Source organism: Passer montanus, unplaced genomic scaffold, assembly GCF_014805655.1.
Source record: "Passer montanus isolate IOZ18808 unplaced genomic scaffold, ASM1480565v1 scaffold10, whole genome shotgun sequence".
In the NCBI taxonomy this organism is placed as follows: Eukaryota; Metazoa; Chordata; class Aves; order Passeriformes; family Passeridae; genus Passer; species Passer montanus.
This window is the reverse complement of record NW_024356505.1, coordinates 14,583,008-14,602,231: the sequence shown is the minus strand read 5'-3', so window position 1 is coordinate 14,602,231 and position 19,224 is coordinate 14,583,008. Positions and strand designations below refer to the sequence as shown.

Genomic DNA, 19,224 nt, shown 5'->3' with positions numbered 1-19,224 from the left:
GTATGGCCAGCTTGTTCAAATCTTCCCTAACCCGATTCTTCTCCAAGGGTGAATGTTCCTTGCTCTAGAAGAGCAGGGAAGAACTAGGAAGCAGCTTGTTTCTACAGTTTCAGCACAGCTGGTATCCATAGCCCAGTACAGGGCTGGTGGGACCACTGTTTTGGGTACAGATTGTCACTCCAATGGAATATTTGCACTGTCAGGAGCATGCCAGTCATATCTACTGATCTCTCTGTCTCACACACACACAACTATCCCAATTATTAGAAATTATCTTTATTGAGTGAAAAAAAAGTGCAGTATTTTTGTGAGGAAAAAGCTTACCCATTTGAGAGTGCAGTCAGAGCTGACCATGTGTTCTCTGCTCTCATATGAGCTTCAAATATTTGCTTAGATGGGAGGTGTACATGAAGCAAACTTACACAAAATTATAGTTTCAGTTATGGGGATTATAAGTGAATTTTAAATATTAGAACATTCAAATCCTAATGCCCAGACTTTTCCTAATGCTCGAAAGTGCTATGTTTACTTTAAATGCATGCTGAAAATTCACTCAAGTAAAGCCCACAGTCATGCATCAATATCCATTTTCTACTTTCTGAGAGAAACCACATCATTCCAGCCGAGTCTAGATACCAAATGAATGGATGTTGGATTCACTGGAAAATATTTTTTTCATGATCTGTGTAACTGCTGAGATAGTCCTGAGATCAGTGAAATTAAGTAAAATCTTAGAACTCTTGAATTGTATATTGGTTGTACTTTTATTAATAAATCTTGCAGTTCTATGCCTGCTGCAGTGGATCCTTACTTATCCAAAGTAAGGATCTGCCCAAATGCATGTTTTGGACAGGGCTTAATGGTAGAGTCTGTTCAGTTTTATAGTGGTTCCATCTGATATTTGATGAATTTTGCTGCATGAGGCAAGCAAGGGAAAGTAGGATTTTCTAGTATAATCAATTTTGGTTTTACAGGTGCTGCCTGCTGGAGTGCTGGTAGTGTCCAAATATCATGCCTATTTAAGCAGTGTATGTCCAGCCTTGCTTTAGGGGGCATCAAAGCAGAAGTTACTTATCTAAATGTGTGATTTTCCTTTCTTGAATCATAATGATGCTAAACTTAAATGATTATACTTGGTTAAACTGTAATTTACTATCTCGAATTTGGCTGAGCTCAGCTTGAAACTAAATGTGCAGTTGGTAGTTTAAAAAAAGTGACAAAAGCTGCTAAAATATTCAGCACTAAGAATATCTTTGACTACTTAGATACTTCAGGAGCAGTGGCTGAATAGGATAGTCACAGTCGTAATGCACTACAACCTTCTCTCTCATTATGCTGTTTATATCATGCTTGAATGAAAATATATTTTAGTTCCCTGAAAGCTCCTCTATAGCTTTAAACTTTCAGCAGATGGGAATATTAGAGGAACATGTTTGCCTCTGCTTCTGTATTGAACTGAGAATGCCACAGGACTGTGAAAGGATTTCAGCCAAATTGCGGAACCTTCCTTTCCCTACTCTCGAGCAGCCCACGCCATTAGCAGCTCTCTTTGTGGTGTCAGAGATGTCATTAGCTTGTCATGGGAGATCCCTTCAGCTGTGCTAATTATTTCAACATTCTCTATTCATGAGCTGCTCAAACATTGGAGCTTTAGGAAGTAGTAGCTATTCCTGAAAGAGTTTTGAATGCAGATCAGTTTCTGCACATTCATGTTTTGTTGCTAACTGCAGTAAAACTGAGAATTGGCTACTGATACATAAGGGTGTAATCCAGATATTTGTGGAAGGACACAATTCATCCTTTACTTTCTGGTGTTCCTATGTGACTGTAGATGGGCTGTAATGCAGATTTCTAGTTGAGCTGCTCAGAAGCTTTAGGATTTCTGAGTTTTAGTCTTGTTTTCAGTGGTCATTGGTGCTTGAATTTGCAGCAAAAGTACACGATGAAAAGAACCTTTGGGGTGAGAAATTTCAAATATTCTTCTGTTTAAGTGTGTTTGACATAATGATAAAAAAATATTATATTGTCAACAAATAGTCAAAGGTGTTTTTTGCTTCTTTATTTTACTCAGATTCACCCCACTTCCAGAAGAATCTCAAAATCTGGACACCTTCTGCCACAGTTTGACTTACACTTTAACAAGATACCATTCCATTAAGAACAATGAGCTCCACAACACCAGGTCAGTTTGTCTATATTTATACCTCACTCCTGCATAAAACTATACCTTCTTAGGAAATATATAATCCTATGTGTTATGAAATGAATCTGGCAAATAACTGATATGCAACACTTCTTATAAAACAGGAATATGGCTGTATAGGCAGAAAAGGCAATTTTGGGGTACCTTATCACAGTTGAATTTTGAAGCCAGAATAATCCTATAGTACATTTAAAATATTTTTTAGTTTTTCTTAAGAAACGGATTAGTCATGATCTGGCATGAATAGGCATTTTGTAGCATTTTAGTTCTTAATATGTGTAATTAAACATTAATTTATTTTCTACCTTTGCACAGATGCTTCTTTTAAAGAAAGACTTCAAATGGTATCCCGTTATTTTTCTGTTTAGCTCCAACATCATCTTTGCCCATAATAGGCATTCTTTGCAGTGCTTCCTCCGTTAAACATGTGTAATTAACAATGCTCTCTGAACCTACTTTATCCAATGCCTGCAAAATGAGTCACTGAACTGCAGGTTCACTTGATAGAAAGCGAGCTATCAGTAGCTGTTTAAACTTCCAAGAAAACAGAATGCCGCATATGGAACATGCCTTGACTTCAGTTCTTTTGAGGAGTGAGAGTCCCCAATTCAAATCTCTGCAACGTCCCATATGGTTCACACTTTGTTCACCCACACTTGAAGTATCTATTCCTAGTACTGTTGGTAAAATAACCCTTTACAGGTGGCTTATTTTATGACTGCTTTGGTTTTGTGCAAACAGCCTATAAAAGCATCAGGGAAAACACTGTAATACTTTGTGAGCTGTATTTATCTGTATATACCCTATTGCATAGAAATTTAATTCAGTGAGCATTTTTTGAGAATTGTTGGTTGTAGTATTAAAAACTGACAACAGCTTTTATATCAAATGGAGTCAAATATAGCTCAGTTTCACACTTGGCCTCTTCTCTTACAGTGCAATTTGGTGCATGCAGTGAATTATCCATACAGAGCACAACGGGGCATTCAGCAGAAAGGGACATCTTTATCTTATCACAGTGGTGCTTAATAGGAAATAATCTTGTACTTCCCTAAACATACAGTTCAAATGCCAAGATACTCCAGCTGATTTGGTATCTTTCTAATGTTTCTTCTTTTGTGCTAAGTGCAGGCTGTGGAAAGAGACAGAAATTAAATTGGCTCTCACAAAAAGAAAATAAAATTTCCACTATTCTTATTGGCATGAAGAAAGAAGATAACTAATGTGAATGCATATTTGTCTATTTCTGTAGGTTACATCTAATGTAAGAAAGGGGAAACATTCAGTATAATCACATTACTTGTAAAGGTATTTAGATACTTCAGGAGCGTCACTTTTGGTAGGAGGTGCCTAAATATCTTCAAATCTACTCCTTAGTGTCCCCCATCATTAGAGTTTGCCTCTGAAAACTGAGTTGCTTCACCAACCATGATATACCTCTGTGGCATGTACAGAAATGCAGTATTCAAGGGCAGTGTTGGCCTTGAAATCCTCATTTTCTTTCCTTCAGTGAAACAGCAGGGAGGCAGTATTTATTTTTACTCTAGTCTTGCATCCTGCTTAAAGTTAATACCATGAACTGGAGGAGGATGAGCATCTCCATGCAGCATCTTTTCTGTCCCCCAGCTGAGTGAGGCTGAGATGCATTTTGTGCAGTGCTTTGTCACCTTTTGGAAGTCGCTGAAATTTCTGGATCCAGTGCAGTCCCAGTAATAGTGGTAGGAGAAGCCTGTCATTTCTCTGAGCAGTTAAAATTTGATTGGAATTTCTTAGAAGATAAACATTGCTAAATTTTCTTATTGCATCCATAGTGACTGAGTTCCCCTTTTCCAGTCCTCTTCAAGTGCATAATTTTTCATACATGGTCAATGTCTTTGTCCCATTGCATTTGTTATGGCTACTTTTCCTTTTTCACTGAGTTTTTTTTTTTAAATGAAGGTAGATCTTATGAGACAAAGAGATGGAAGGGCAGTTCAATTCAACTTTAAATGTCCCTTCCAACCAAAATTATTTTATGACTCTGTGATTCCTATGATTCAACTTCCGACTTAGGTCTAAAATATGTATCTGGTTGTAATTGTTTCACCTGTAAGATGCTCCAATAGTTGCAAGTGTCCCCAGTATTCCAAAAGAAAAGTTAATGAATTGCCAGTGACATGACCAGCTTCTTCCTGTGATGGTGAGCCTCTGGTGGCAGTTCATATATTTATGGCTTGGAATTAAAGTGGCAAAAGTCTGAATGTTCAGTAGTGTTAGAGTTGGGAGTTTTGTGGGTTTTTTTGTTGTTCTGTTTTTTTTTTTTTAAATTCCTGATAGTCTTGAATTTCTTCGGGGAATAGGTTTCTATATTATGCTACATCCAGTAGTTAGGGCAGTTTGAAATAATTTTTAAGCAGGACACTTTAAGCACATACGGTATACAGACAGTATTTATAACCCTTTTTTCTATGGTGTAACACCAAGATGCTATCTCATTTGAATACCAGTCTGTGTGTCTTGTACATAAGACCTGTGAAAATCTTCATATTATATGGTAAATGTTGATATTTTGGGTCATGGTTGTAAGTTACAACAAAATGGTGAATGTACTTTTTTTCGTTGGGTTTTTTGTTTTTTACAATATATCTAGCCTGCATGTATATAGCTTGTGTATGTACATTCATACATGCTGTTTACACAAACGATAACTATATTAAAAAAGAAGAGAAGAAAAAGCAAGAGGCAAACTGGTAAAGCAGTACTGCTCTATAGATGAATGGTACAGGCCAGCTCACTTTGTGGATGGCTTCTTCTGTCAATGAAAAACTCTGAAATGCTGTAGAAAAGATTGTATGCACTGTGCTAAATTTCTGTGGTTTTATGATGAGATGTGCTAAGTGAAAAACAAAAATATTTTTTTTAGAATTGCTTTCCCTTCAAACCTAAATAGTCTGAATAACCTTATGTGGAACAAGCGAAAATGATGCATGTTCAATTCAACCACTACCTGAAGAACCTCTTTGGATAGAGTTTGTCTGTAAAACCAAAGCAGATGAATATTTCTTTATATTGTATGATGCAATGGCTGTGGAGCCTCCAGCATAGCAACATCTACTTGCAACAACTCTGTAGCCTGTTAAATTGATCCCAGCTCTTTGAACCTTCAGGGACCAGGCTCTTGCTAATCTGTAAAGCTATTAGGTGAATGCTGAATCTCAACAGGGAAATGTTTGCTTTGCTTGTTATGAATGGTTAGATCATTAAGGAAATGTTTACATTCTGTAGCCATTGCATCTTCTGAACTGATTATTATGCATAAAAAGCGCTGGTCAGAAAAAGAAAATATTTATTTACAGAATCACAGAATTAGGGTGGGAAGGGACATCTGGAGATAACCATTCAAATCCCTCTGCCAAGGCAGAGTCATGTAGAGCAGGTTACATAGCAACTCATCCAGATGGGTTTTGAATGTCTCCAGAGGGGGAGGCTCTATGACCTGCAGCCTGTTCCAGTGCTCTGCCATCCTCAACACAAAGAATTTCTTCATGCTGACGTGAAACTTCTTGTGTTAAATTTTATGGCCCTTGCTCCCCATCCTGTACCTGGGCACCACTAAAGAGTCTGGCTCCAATCTCTTAGCACTTGCCTTTATGATATTTGTACACTTTCATGAGCTCCCCTTCTAGCCTTCTCTTCTCTGGACTAAACTGGCCAAGCACCTGCTCTTATAGAAAATAGTTAGCATCAAGTTTTGAGACTTTTTTTTAAAATACTTTCTAGTGGTGAATTAATATACTCACAGGTGTATTTTGGAGTTATGTCTCTCTGTCTACTATTTTGAAATACATCTTCTATTAACGTGGTACTGTAGTTGGAGATTGTCTGTTGCATGACTGCCAGCTCAGTTTCCAAGGATTCTAGCCTTTGGAAAGGATGCTACTTATATGAACAGGAGAGAAATTGTTTCATTTAAAGCATGCGTTGGTTTAATACAGTATTTTTTACTCAGATTTTTTGGAAGAAAAACAGCATCTATGGGGAACAGTAGATTAGAAATATTTCTGTGAAGATAGAGATCACAGGTTTTCTTTTTGTAACCTGAGGAGGGGAATGACTACATAGAGATCTCATTTCTTCTCCCTTTTTCTTCTCCTGTTACCCAGATCTTTCAGATTTTATGCTCTTTCCCCTTAAAATTAAAAGCAATATCAGAATAGTTAAATGAAAAACAAATTCTACTAAAAAAACAAAACACCAAAATCACTAAAGTTGGTCATGGAATATTTTTTTGTTAGGGTAGACAAGTTCTATTAATACATGGTACTAATAAATTATGAAGAAGGGAAAATACCTGAAACTCTTGGTGTTTATGGAAGTTTTCCAGATGCTGCAACTACTGCTAAAATAGCAGTGTTTGGTATCACAGTTTCCTGATGGAAAATCACACAGCCAGTTTATCCAGTTTCTTGCTTTTAATATTGCAGACAGGTGAAAAGCTGTTGTGGAAAGCTGGTCAGAGAGCTTTTTACTGTCCCCGGTTTTCAGCAGCATTTCAACATGCCTGCTGCTGAAGATAACAAGTTCAAAATGTGTGTGGTTTACTTACATGCACCCAGGTGAAATCAGCTCTTTAATCTATCTGTAGTTACTGAACTGAAATCCAAATGTAGTATATAATATTTAGGAAATCACTGTCCAAGCTTCTTTCTGCTCTTCAACATTACATATTTTTTCAGGTCTTTAGAGTCTTCTAAGAGCTGCTATAGTCAACAGAAAGTGATATTTCTTAGTAAACTGAGTGGGAGAGAAAGGAGCCGTATGCTAAATTCTGCCAGCTCCTACTTTTGAATCACTTTTCTGTCATCTTGATTCTGAATTTCTTTGATAGGCATTTGTTTGTTCCTCATGAGAAATGGCTTGTTTTTCCTTACTGCAAAGCTGACTCCCCCTGTTTTCTTGTTCTGCTTTTCTCTGCATTTTTATAAATAATTTTCCTCATATTGGTAAAGACTAAATATAGAAAAAGTTCCAAAATGCAATTTGCACTACTGTTTTAAAATGAAAATGCATTGAATGTAAAAATTGCAGTACTGTAACCATCTCTTCACCAGCAGTAGATGCTGTGAACAGATGAATATTTTGATGAATAATCATATATCTTACTTTAAAGTGTATTTTGTCAGCTTTTTGGTAAAAAGATGTAAGAGAACCTTGAGTCCAAAACAAAGAAGTAAATTAAATACCAGAAGGCTAAAACCTCTTCTTCACCCATAGGTCTGTTTTGGAGGTGTTTCCGTTCCACTGAAGTCAAGTGTATGGATCTTTTTCAGGTTTCTGACTGTAGACTGAAGGAATCAAATACATTTGTTCCTTGTGATGACTTTGTAATGAATTTTCCTTAGACTAAAAAAGAACTGTGTCACAGGCTGGGTTTGATATATATGGAGAATTCACTGAATATGGCCCAATAAGATCCAGGATTAATAAATGTGTTATCTATATCTATGTATGACAGAGTACTGCAGCTCTTTAAAATCTTGAAAAGGAAAAAGAAAATCTACAAGCTCAGTCTTAATATAATGTGTGTAAAAGAAGTCTTGCCTCACAGCACTCCCTGCTCTTTTTAACTTTTAATGCAGAGCACGACTGAGAGGTGCAGCTCTGCAGATTTTGACCTCTTGAATCTCCTTCTAGAACTCCAAAATAGCTTCAGTCTGACATAAATCTTAAGTTTGCCTTTATAAAATGTGAAAGATGTTGCTGTTTAGAGACTCTCTCTGTATTTTTCTCACAATAGTTTAAGCCTGACATCTTTATCTAGGCGTTTCTAGGTAAAATCCCAAGACTTTTGAATGAAAAATTTGGATTCAAAATGTGTTCTGCCACTGGGGATTTAATGTACAGCACTACCAAATAATGAATAAAATGCTCTGTGCATGCATTAGATAAGAAAGCATCATCTTGTTCACTTGCTATAATTAAAGTTGGTAAATGCATTGAGCTACTTACTATGCGTTTTTTCTTCCTCTTAGAAGTAAATTGCACTGTTTACAATGAAAATTGATAATTAAAGCATCAAAGTGTCATGGTTCTACTCTTATTTGTGCTTTCATACTTGCACATGTTCATGGGGTTCTATTATTTCGCATGCTAATTCTTCAGATTTTAAGTGAATAAATAATGATAACAACTAGACAGTAGGTTGTGGGATCAGTTACTACTTTCAGCAGATTCAGGTTAACTGAAGCAAACAAATCTGAAGGGCATTTTTGGTATAACTTTGTGGTACTTTAAGATGATACATACAGACTTCAACCTATACATGTATAAAAGATTTCAATCTCTTCAAACAGATACTGTGCTTGACAATTAGAACTACATTGCTGTTTTCTTTCAGGAGTCAGTTGTTAATGTTGGCCACTGAATGGTTTTTGACTAGGAATTTGTCTTTCAAAATAACTATTTTTGTTCTGTATAGCTAAAGCACAGGTCTGACTTTTTGACCATTAGCACCTTAAAATATAAATTAGTTCTCTGGAAATAAATCTTGAAATGTTTATAAAGCATGTAAAGGTTCTTTAGAGTGGCTTTTTTAAATTAGAGGTGAAAACTTTTTCTCATTTAAAGTACGTAATTTATCCTCAGTGCTCACTTAGAACATGCACCACTAGAAGGAGCCATCAAATTTATTGTCCAGGGGCAAAACACAGAATTCCACTGTCCCTTTTGCTTATTAGTAGTTCATTAAACCAAGGTGGCACAGTTATACTTTCATTGGAGTCTAGTGAACTTTAAATAGGTAAATGTGTATGTTTATATTTTCAGCGACCTTAGACAAGCAAATCAGAAGCTGGCATTCTCTCTGGAGAGTGACTATAACAGTGTTGATAATTAACCACTGAAATATGCTGGAAAATAGTGGAGAGGCTGATTCCTCATGTGGCTCATCGTTACAAACTGTGAATCCCAACAGCCACCTAGAAGTTGCTTTGATTGTCACCAAGTGTATGACAAAATTTTCATGTGTTGTTACCGAATAGAAGTCTGCCATCACTCTGAGTGAGTTTGGAAAGCTTCCAAATTCAGAAGTTTGGATTCCCATCTCACAGGAAATATTTAACCAACTCTGCTTTTATTACTTTGCTGTCTGTAATCCTGAAGTCATTGTGCTTGCTGGAAGCTTGCATGATGGGAGAATCCTGCATTGCCTTATGAAAGCTTGCCTTTACTTGAAGCAAACTCTTTAGCATAACCTGTAAAACCTTTCCTAAGTATAGGAATTTTCTCTAAGAAAAAAAATTGTGTGTAATTCTCAGTCAAGTCAGAATCTGAGCCTCAGCTAAAGAGATGTCCCTTCCCCATCTCATTTCAGCAGTTGACATGTGTCTTCCTGTGCTCTAATTCCATATGGTCCAAGGTCTACATTTTTATAGTATTGGAGGAACGAGGGGTTCACTATTCTCTCTGAGTTTCCTATCTAGGCAGCTGGACTGTCATACATACAGAGTATTCCTTGGACTGTGCCAAGTATAAGAAATCGTAATTCCTTAGTGGGTGAGACCAGTCCTAGATAATTGCACATACTTTTATTGTTCCTTTTTATTTTTTTCTTTTCTTTTTTGTTTATACTTCTCTCCCTCTCCCCAGCATCTGAATTCCATTCCGAATTCCTTAGTGGGTGAGACCAGTTCTAGATAATTGCACATACTTTTGTTGTTCCTTTTTATTTTTTTTCTTTTCTTTTTTGTTTATACTTCTCTCCCTCTCCCCAGCATCTGAATTCCATTCTCAGTCTTGTCATACCAAATAATCTGTTCTTCTACAGGTGATATTTGCTTTAATGTACTATCTAACATGTTGTTTAAGGAGTGTGGCACTGGGGCGGGGGGAAGTTCAGGGTTTTGTTGTGTTTGCAAGAAGACCAATATAGCTCAAAGACTATAAATAAAAAAAATTGCCGTTGTAGGTGGTTCATTTCTGTACTCTATTTGGCAGATCCGTTGGTTTTCCTAATTCTTTTCTCTGTCAATTCTCACATTTCTGTGTGGAGAATTGCTGTTTACAATGTCATTATTAGTAGGGTTCTTTATATCTTGAAAACATATGTAGTGTGGAAGATGCTAATGCTTCCTGCTTTGCTGCAATTTACCTCCTGAGTGTTTTGGCTCATCAGATAACTCTTTCACTTCAATTACTAGGTGATGTGGTGCCAAGACTCATTGCTGTGTATTTGGTGTTTGTTTGCATGGGGGAAGAAGACAGGACAGTGTCACCTCCAGGATAGGAGAGACTGTGGAGCTGCATGGTTCCGAGAGCAACCAAGGGAAGGTTACATTTTGGGAAGTCTTTTTCAGTAGCAGTGCCAGAATAAGCAACTCTAGTGACTGGCTGCCTCTTGTTCTCACTCCTCTGATCGACTGCTCAGCTGTGCCAGGTATACTTATTTGTGTGGCCACAGGATGAGATGGATTCAGGAACTAATCCAGGCTCAGCTGTTCCCAAAAGTAAGGGCTGTTTTTAGTCTGGATTTGTTTCTCAGTGTGGTTTACTACATAGCCACACAATGGTCCTGGCAAAGTTAGGAAGGAAGAGGGAAGAGAAAAAGTACATTTAACTCATGTCCTACATTGGAAAGAAAGGATCACGAGTCATCCTTGAACAAGAGAAGCATGGTCAGCCTCAATAACTGTGGGACTGCTTAGCCATAGGTAAAGCTGGAGAGAAGTGCTAAGGACTTCTTCATGCTTCTTCACTTTACTGGTCATTTCTGTTTATGGATTTTAAGAATTACCTGGTCTGCCCATGTAGAATTTGAAGCCTCAGTGAACATTTTTATAACTGAGTAAAATGACCAACCAAGTCACATCATCAGTCACATTATACAGCCTATCACTTTTAAAGTGATAGTTCAGCCTCTGGCTGCCAGGCATTCTTTCATATTCATCAAGACATAGGCAATGCAAAGCAGTTAGGAATATGTGAAATGTGCTTTGTTAAAAGAATGTAAATTTAATATTTACCTATATGAATTTATAACATCTACAGTTTGGTAAGGCTGTGTTTCTAAAATGTTGCATAATACAGAAAGTTAGATTAAACTCCATTAATAAAAAGTTCTTGGTTCTTCATGTGTTAGGTTAGCTGTATGAACACTGGTTATGTTGAATACCCTAAAAAAGGCATGTTTGCCAACTTTTAATGTTTTCACACCCACACTCCATCTCCTAATTTTGTCTCTGGCAGATGTGTTTCTGCAGAATAAGTGTTTCTGCAGTGATAATTATAACACTTATAACAGGTAATTTGCAGATTTGGAAACTTACAAAAAGCAAGACTATTTTGTTGCACCTTAATTTTGAAGCTGGTAGCAATTTCAAAAGTTCATTACAAAATCTAAAATGTTGGAGTATATGGAATATATTAATCTAGAAATAAGGAACTGATTTGTAGCATTTATCAAGTTAATGTCTAAAGGGAGCTCAATGTACGATTTAAATCAGGGTGGGGTTTGTATCATACTTTACTTCAGATGATGATGTGCACATTGTGGGTGGATCCAAGCCCTGCTAGACCAATAAAACTCATGGTTTGAACCTGCCTCAGGGTTTGTTTTTTCTTCTTAAATTATCATCTCTAAGAAGACAAGATGATTTTCAGTCTTAAAAGCTAACTCCACAGTAAGTTCCACAGTCCCCCTTGTTGAGCTGTTTCCATGTGTGACTTAGAAAAATACTTAATATATATTCTATATTTATATTTCTACTAGTTAAATCTATTTCTGTTTAGCATTGCAGTTTAGATATGCAAGATTTGTAAACTCTGAGAATATATTTTGAAAGTCTAATGAGACCTGAAACAGATTAACACAAATGATGTGGTTTTTGACTGCTATTCTCCTCTGCAGAGGAGGATTTTGATGTAATGTAATGCCCAGATGTATGTTTGTTTTAGTTAGTTTGTTTGTTTTTAATAATGACAAAGCTTGGCATCTGTCAGAGGTCCTCAGGTAACACCTAATTTTTGTGATGACTGTAGTTGGGCTGTGATGTGGGGTGTTGATGTTTCAATCTCTACGTCTGTTCCAGAAGGGAGTCTCCTTCAGGTACTTACCTCTGACAGGAAATTCTGACAGAAAGGAAGGCGACCTGAGATGGTCTGACAAAACTCCCATTAGTTAAACATAAAATATTTTGAGTTCAAAATTTCTGCTTTAACATTTTGGCAGTTTCTGCCAAAGCAAAGCACTGAGCTATTTTAGGATCCCTGAATTCCTGCCCAAAGTTCTCTTTGTTATCAATTGTAGTTAACAGCTGACCTGAAGACAAGAGAACTGGTGACCTCTGCCATGCTATTTTATCCTCTAACTTGCTCAGTGTTCTTCTCCTAGGATATCATTAGTTGTTCTTTCCAGTCTTCTCTTAACTAAATTGTAAAAATTTGTTACTTTAACCTTTTTTCCATAGATAATTTTAAATCTCTCCATGTTTTTTCTCTTAGATTTTTAAGATGCCACCTGGAAGTAAAAGTTTCTCTCCCATAGAATTAAAATTATGCAAGTACTTATTGTTTATTCATCTCCCATTGCTTTGTAACCCTCAATTTGACATTCTCAATTGTCTGGATTTTGATATAGACATTGATATAGACATTCTCATAGATAATTGATATAGACATTCTTAATTGTCTGGATTATGGATTAATAAGGGTTTTTACCCCTCAATGCTTGACTGTAGGATATTGTTCTTATATGAGTGATGGAGATGACAATTCCTTGCACGTGGCTTCCTCTGTGTACTGCTCTTTAAGGCTGCATATGTGCTTTGCAAGACTGCAGATTTTTCAAAATTCAATGTTGATATCATTCATTTGCACAAGTTTCATGTTGTCTATATTTTTGATTTTCCTGTGTTGGGAAATGGAAAATTCACAGAGAAATTCACCACGGATTACTGATCTGGGTCATGGTAGAGCAAAAAAGGGTTTTTGTAGGTATAGAGACAACAAGGTGTTGTGTGACTCACATCGCTTCTATTAAAAAAGCATCTACTCTATGTTTTAAAACAGTGCTATTTTGAGGCAGTACCCCACAATAAAGGCCAGTGCACAATACACAAACTTTAGGTTTCATGAAGAAAGCAGACATCAGATATCTTTCATGGTACCCCCTAAGGTGCTTGCAGCTGTTTCTCTAGCCTTGAAGTATATCTTTAGTGACTCAAAGTGAATACAGCTCATTTAGATATCCCCAACTCAGCTTTCAGTAGTTGCTGTGGGTGCAAAGAGCACTCTTTTATATTGCTCAAAAGCTGCCTCAGATCCTGATGAATATCTTTTTTTTTTCTCTATTGAAGCATTCAGCATTTGCCCTAGACAATTTTTTTTGTGGACAAATTCATGAGTATGTGTAAGCTAAGTCAGGAAAATCCTGAAATAGCTGCTGAGTACTTTGTCTTTTCTGTTCAGCTATTTTTAAAGAGTAGAAGAAGAGAGAACTCAAAACACAGTGCTTCTATGTGAAATACTGCATCACCTTTCCTATGTGTTATTTTTGTGACCTTATAAATGTTTTAGCTTTTCAGTCTGGTACATTAGAACATGACTTGCACCATGTTATTGAACACATTTGAGGGGTCTACTTGCCTTTCCTCACAAACCACACAAGAAATCTTGTTCCTTTGTGCACTCCTTAAGCCATTACCATCCAAGGAATCTGTGCTAGATGAAAAATAATGTTTTGATTTCAAATACTTCATAAGGAGTGCCTGTAGACTTGTAGAGGCACCATTCATTTCTCTGTCAGGGACACTAAACTGCAATGGCTGTTTTGGGGTGCAGACCCCCAAAAGTATACTGGCATTTAATAAATCAGTATTATTCCTTATAAATCCTTTCAGCAAGAAACTCACCAGCTAGAAAATTGAAAAATTAAGCAAACCCAGCACTGGTATGCAGAGGATTTAGAAGAAGGACAGTGACACAGGGGCTTGAAAACAGCATAGAGAAGGGAAAGTGAGATAGAGTAACGATGTTAAGAGCCATGGAGGTGGGAAGCACTGGCCTTAGATGAAAAGAATCTAAGAAAAAGAATGTAAGAAAAAGGTATATAGAGAAGAGGTATGCAGCAACCTAAGAATACATGAGAATAAGTGTGTCTAAAGTGTTAGTGAGGAAAAGAAATTTTTTGAAAGAACTTCCTGGGGAAATAACCTCCCTTCCTTTTGGCACTGGTGCTCAGTGTCACAAGGGAACTGGGACTAGCTTCAGTAGTGCTCTGCATGCCTAGATGATGAAATGGAGATTTGTTTCAAAGTTGACTAAGATTTTACAGCTAGTCAGTACTTTATGGTGCTGAAAGCATTCCCACTGATAGGTTTCTAAGGTGTTTAGCTGGTACTAGTTTCAAGGTTGGTTATATTAGTGATGTAGCACAGTGGATATGGACTGGAAGAGCAAATTCCTTTAATGGTACGCTAAAAGGAAATCTGGATTACTTTTGCCGTGTTTTGTATTTTCTTACCTCTGGGAAATGTTTCTGGAACAAGTAAAAACCTTTTACATCCTGGATTAATAGTCCTTTTGGTACAACTGCCCAGAACCAATTCTCGGGGCTACGCTCTGGGAGCAGATTGCCAGCAGGTCCCTTTGACAACTCACACTGGCTGGTGCAGCTGCCTGCTTTGCTTGGGAAGAGCAAAGATCTGAGATGGAGGGTGCCCTATATAAACACTGTACAATGCAATATGGCAAGTTGCAAAACAGAATTAATAATCAAAAAATTGAGCATGAATTAGTTTTAGATTAGCTGTATTTGACTTCACTCTACCAGTTTATTTGTCTTAGCCTCCCTTCACTCCCCAACTATAATGTGACAATTCAGTTATAGCATGATATGAAAAAATAAGAGACCTTAAAAAAACCCACATAACATTCTACATTTAACTTTTCTGGTGCATGTCTTTACCATTCTTTTGAGAAGGGTGTTTTAATGGTTCAAGAATTATCTGATATTTTCCAGTCAAAAATCAGTTATAAACTTTTTGTGTATGTGTGTCTATAAAAGACAGAAATATGATAATGCTGCCTGGACCTGCAGCATCCACTGTTCTGACATTTTCAGGGTTTTAGCAGCAGATTTCAGTAATTTTGAATTGTACATTGATAATTATTTCACATTAAAAAAAAAAATTTTCTGGTCAAGGTTTGGATATGCCACCTAATGTTACTTGAGAAATAAATCATCCTGTTGTCCATCACTGTCTTTTTCCCCGCTGTTCCAGCTGTCCAGGGGTGCTTTGTGCAGTCCTGTAGAGAGGCAGGAGGTGCACAAGGTCTCTTTAGTTAGAGCACATGATGTTTTATTTAACCATCCATCTATGTTGCGCAGTGACTGTGCCACAAGAATTGCACAAAGATTTTAACTGTAGGCGGTTGTTCATTTATTAATGTAAACACCATGTGCCTTGGATGTGCGAGCACTAAAAATAAAGTTGCAGAGTTAAAAATAGATCTCTGGTAGTACTGAGATGCTGCTTAATCAGAACCAGCTGCAAGCTGTCTAGAAAATGTAAGTTATATGGAGCCAGATGGCTTTTGCCCTTTTTGCTTTAGACAGCATGTAATTTGGGTAACTGCAGCTACAGTAATGTATTTTCCTAGTCAAACTGTTTGATAAACATATTTGTTTCGAAGAGACACTTCCAATTACAGAGCCAGTAAAATGTTAATTTATTTTAATATTTCTCCATGTGGGTAAGCCAAAGGAAGGTTACATAATAACAAACTCAAAGGCATGCACAATTACTTCTCGCAGCTGTATTCAGCAGGAGCTGGATTATGACTATACGTCTTTGTACAGGAAAGCTCTCATTCTGGGAACAATCCCACTAAAAGCAAGGGAAGAAGGATATAAATTAAATTAATAGTGAAGTGATCAGTGGGAGCTGTGTGAAGTCATCTTGCAGGAGTAAGACATTACACAAAGTAGAGGAAGTGTGTCAGAACGAGATCTGGCAAGTGCACATCAAACAACAGCCCGTATGATTTCAGGAAGGCTTTCTAGCACACTTGCTTCTCTGACAGTATTAAAACCAAAACCTCTTCTGAGGCTTGTCAGTTTTCACTATTAACCAGCCTGTTGTTAGGGTCCTGTGTTCAGACTACATCTAGGCATCTCAGTGACTAGTCTAGGACGTGGGAAACTGAAGCTCAAGTCTGCTTTCTTTGATTTGGAACCAGTTGTCCTGGGGGATTATGCTTTGATTGGGAGGCTCAAAGGCAAACACCTCAAACTGCAGGATCATCCTAACCCTGTTCTCGAGGTCTGCTGGTCTGCATCTGGAGGAGCTTAGTGACATTGCAGACTCAGACCACTGGAGCCATGTGGGTATAAATTGCTGTTCAGTCTCATACTTCTATAGCTGGACTGGTGTTATGATTTTAGGAAATCCTGAGGGAAGCAGGTGAGATACATTTGAGGAAGTAGTCTCTTTTAGGTATTATTGTAACAAAAGCCAAGCCCTACAAACCTGAGAAGCAAGTTACCACCTTGCATCCTCTTTAAGCAAGGATGTCAGATGAAGATGGTTGTGCAGAAGATGCAAAAAACGAGTCTTGGTTTAAGCAAAGGCTTTTGATAAATGGGGTTTATTAAGGTGCCTGTTTTACAAGCAGATGATGAAAATTACTTGCAGTTGGCATAGTCATATTGAGTGATTAAATCTCTCCATGTCCTTCTCGCATCAGTGTTTTACATTTTCTGTGAAAACTGGATTTTAGCTACAGTCTCGATGTTCCTTTGCTATTCTAGGCTTTTTTTCCTGCGATCTTAGCACTATTAGGTGAAATTAAATGAATAATTGAATTTTTTGAATGAAATGCCTTTTTCTCTGTAATGTTTTCATTCTAGTCAATAAAAATTTTTCTTTCTCTTCTGTATCCAATCTCCCAGATTCAATCTCTTCTATGCAAATTATCATCATCTTACAAATTTAAGCCTCCTATGAGGAACCACACAAAAATTCCAACCTGTTTCTGAAGGTAGCACTAGCTGCCTGAACTAGCTTAGTGGTGGGTTGGTAAGATGTGTTTGTTTTATTTTCCTAAATGCTTATATTTAAATATATTTACAATGCAAATCTGTCTGAAATTGGTAGTGTGGCATTCTCTCCTCGACTTTAATTCTTTTGCACCTGTCATACCCATGAATCATGAGATTTTTTTTTAGCTGCAAGAAGTAGTTTAATCAGTTCTTTGTGGCCTGAAATTTTTTGTACTAATTGATGCCAAGCAGAGTTCTAGGTTACAAGGTTTTTTGAAAATATTTTCAGTAAGAAATTAACTTTTAAAAGTGCTTTGAAAATACAAGTATTGACTTAAAAAAATTTTGCTCCTTTTTGGTGTGTTTGATTATTGGCTGAAACTACTAACGATTTAAGAACTTGCAAATCTGTCCTTGTCTGCGTGTGATTGCAGGTTCAATTTACAAGTGGTTCTTAAAATAGTAACACTTAGAGCCAGTTTTGAAGATGTTTTAGGCTGAAATCAAATTATAAGAATTTACTAGTTTTTGACAGCAGAAGTGATAAAGCTGTGCAGATGAATTTTTAAGTAGCTGTATACATGACATTCAGTCTTAAATTGATGGGTGCCTGGATTTAGATCATCCCAGCTATAGGAGGAGCTCTGTGATGATCTGATTGTTCCAGGCTTTCTCACTTAAATATTTTGTCAGTGACCTAAAAATGATGGCTACACTATTGGAGATAATTATGACCCACTCCTAAGGAGGAGAGCAAGAGAGGAAGGGGAAATAAGATCGCCTGAGCCCCTTGGCTAAGATTTCAGTGTTTCATTTTTTAGGAATCTGGTAGAAGAGAGAATGCATTACTTATCTACTATTTTCCTCCCTTTCACACTTACCTGTGGAGGAGATTAATATTGGAGACAGAATTAGCTTTATGTTGGTTGTGCTGTTCAGCAGAATGGGTATAAGCAAACATGTCTGTTGTACCAGTAAAGATATTAGCAGCACCTAATGGGAGATAGTTACTTTTAAGGGAAAGAAAAGCAGGCAGTCATTCTTTGACCAAATTTAGAGCAAATAATTGACTTCTGAATTTGGTGATTGTGCTCTAACTTCTAAAGTTTCAAGTAATTTCCTTTACAAATGCCTCATGAAATATCTAAATGTTTCACTTAAATGGCATCACAAGGAAGAATTTTTCATTCCAACGTACTTTAGCAGAGGACACCTTCCACTAGACTGGAAAGCTCTATCCAAACCGGCCTTGAACACTTCCAGGGATCCACCCCCCTCTGAGCAAGCTGTTCCAGTGCCTCACCACCGTCTCAGTAAATAATTTCTTCCTAATACCTAATCTGAACCTGTCCTCTTTTGTTTTAAGCCGTTAACCCTTGTCCTATCACTGCATGCCCTTTCAGAAGATTGCTGTCAATAGTTTCAATATTAGGGTTTTGCTAATCTGGTACATTTTGACTGGAATAGCCTCAGAAGCATTTGCAAGAGCAGCTCACCATGCACCCAGTTAGGGGATGGAAGCCCCATCCTGAAAGCTCATGCCTGGTGCACAAGTGCAGACAGGTTACTAGGAGGTAGTGTTACCCTTCCTTGCCAATCAGAATCCTCTGTTCCTCCTTTACTTCTTGCTGTGCACAGCCTGAGAGTTATTGTAAGCCAGGTAATCTTGGTTTCTCTGTAAAAGATGGATAATTTTAGAATATCTTACTATCTGCTTGAATTTGTACATTAAATGAACATATTAATTTGTCAGGTTTAAGATTGTTTGATGCCTACGTATAAATAAGGGTTGAACGCTGAAAACAGCAAATGAGTGTGTTTTGAAAGGTTTCACGCTTTCTTTTTAGATTTTAAGAGTAAAAACTGTGTATTTTCTGGAAAATGCTGAATTTCCTATATAAAAATAAACTTTCTTAAACGTGGAAATGCTGGTTTATTATGAAAGTTTCTAGGCTTAGTTGGAACTCTTCCTCTGTGATTACTTTTAGTATTAGTCTGAAAGTAG

The 19,224-nt window shown here is 37.1% G+C and overlaps 1 protein-coding gene across 3 annotated transcripts in view; it reads left to right on the top strand.

Annotated features, from left to right (window-relative positions):
* Window positions 1-19,224, top strand: part of HDAC9 (histone deacetylase 9) — a 456,332-nt gene that overhangs the window by 32,682 nt on the left and 404,426 nt on the right. For all 3 annotated transcript variants that reach the window (XM_039706463.1, XM_039706396.1, XM_039706402.1), the window contains one exon: window positions 2,072-2,182. In XM_039706463.1, the coding sequence (XP_039562397.1) occupies window positions 2,164-2,182 (19 nt within the window). In that variant the 5' untranslated portion in view covers window positions 2,072-2,163. The remainder of the gene's footprint in view (window positions 1-2,071; window positions 2,183-19,224) is intronic.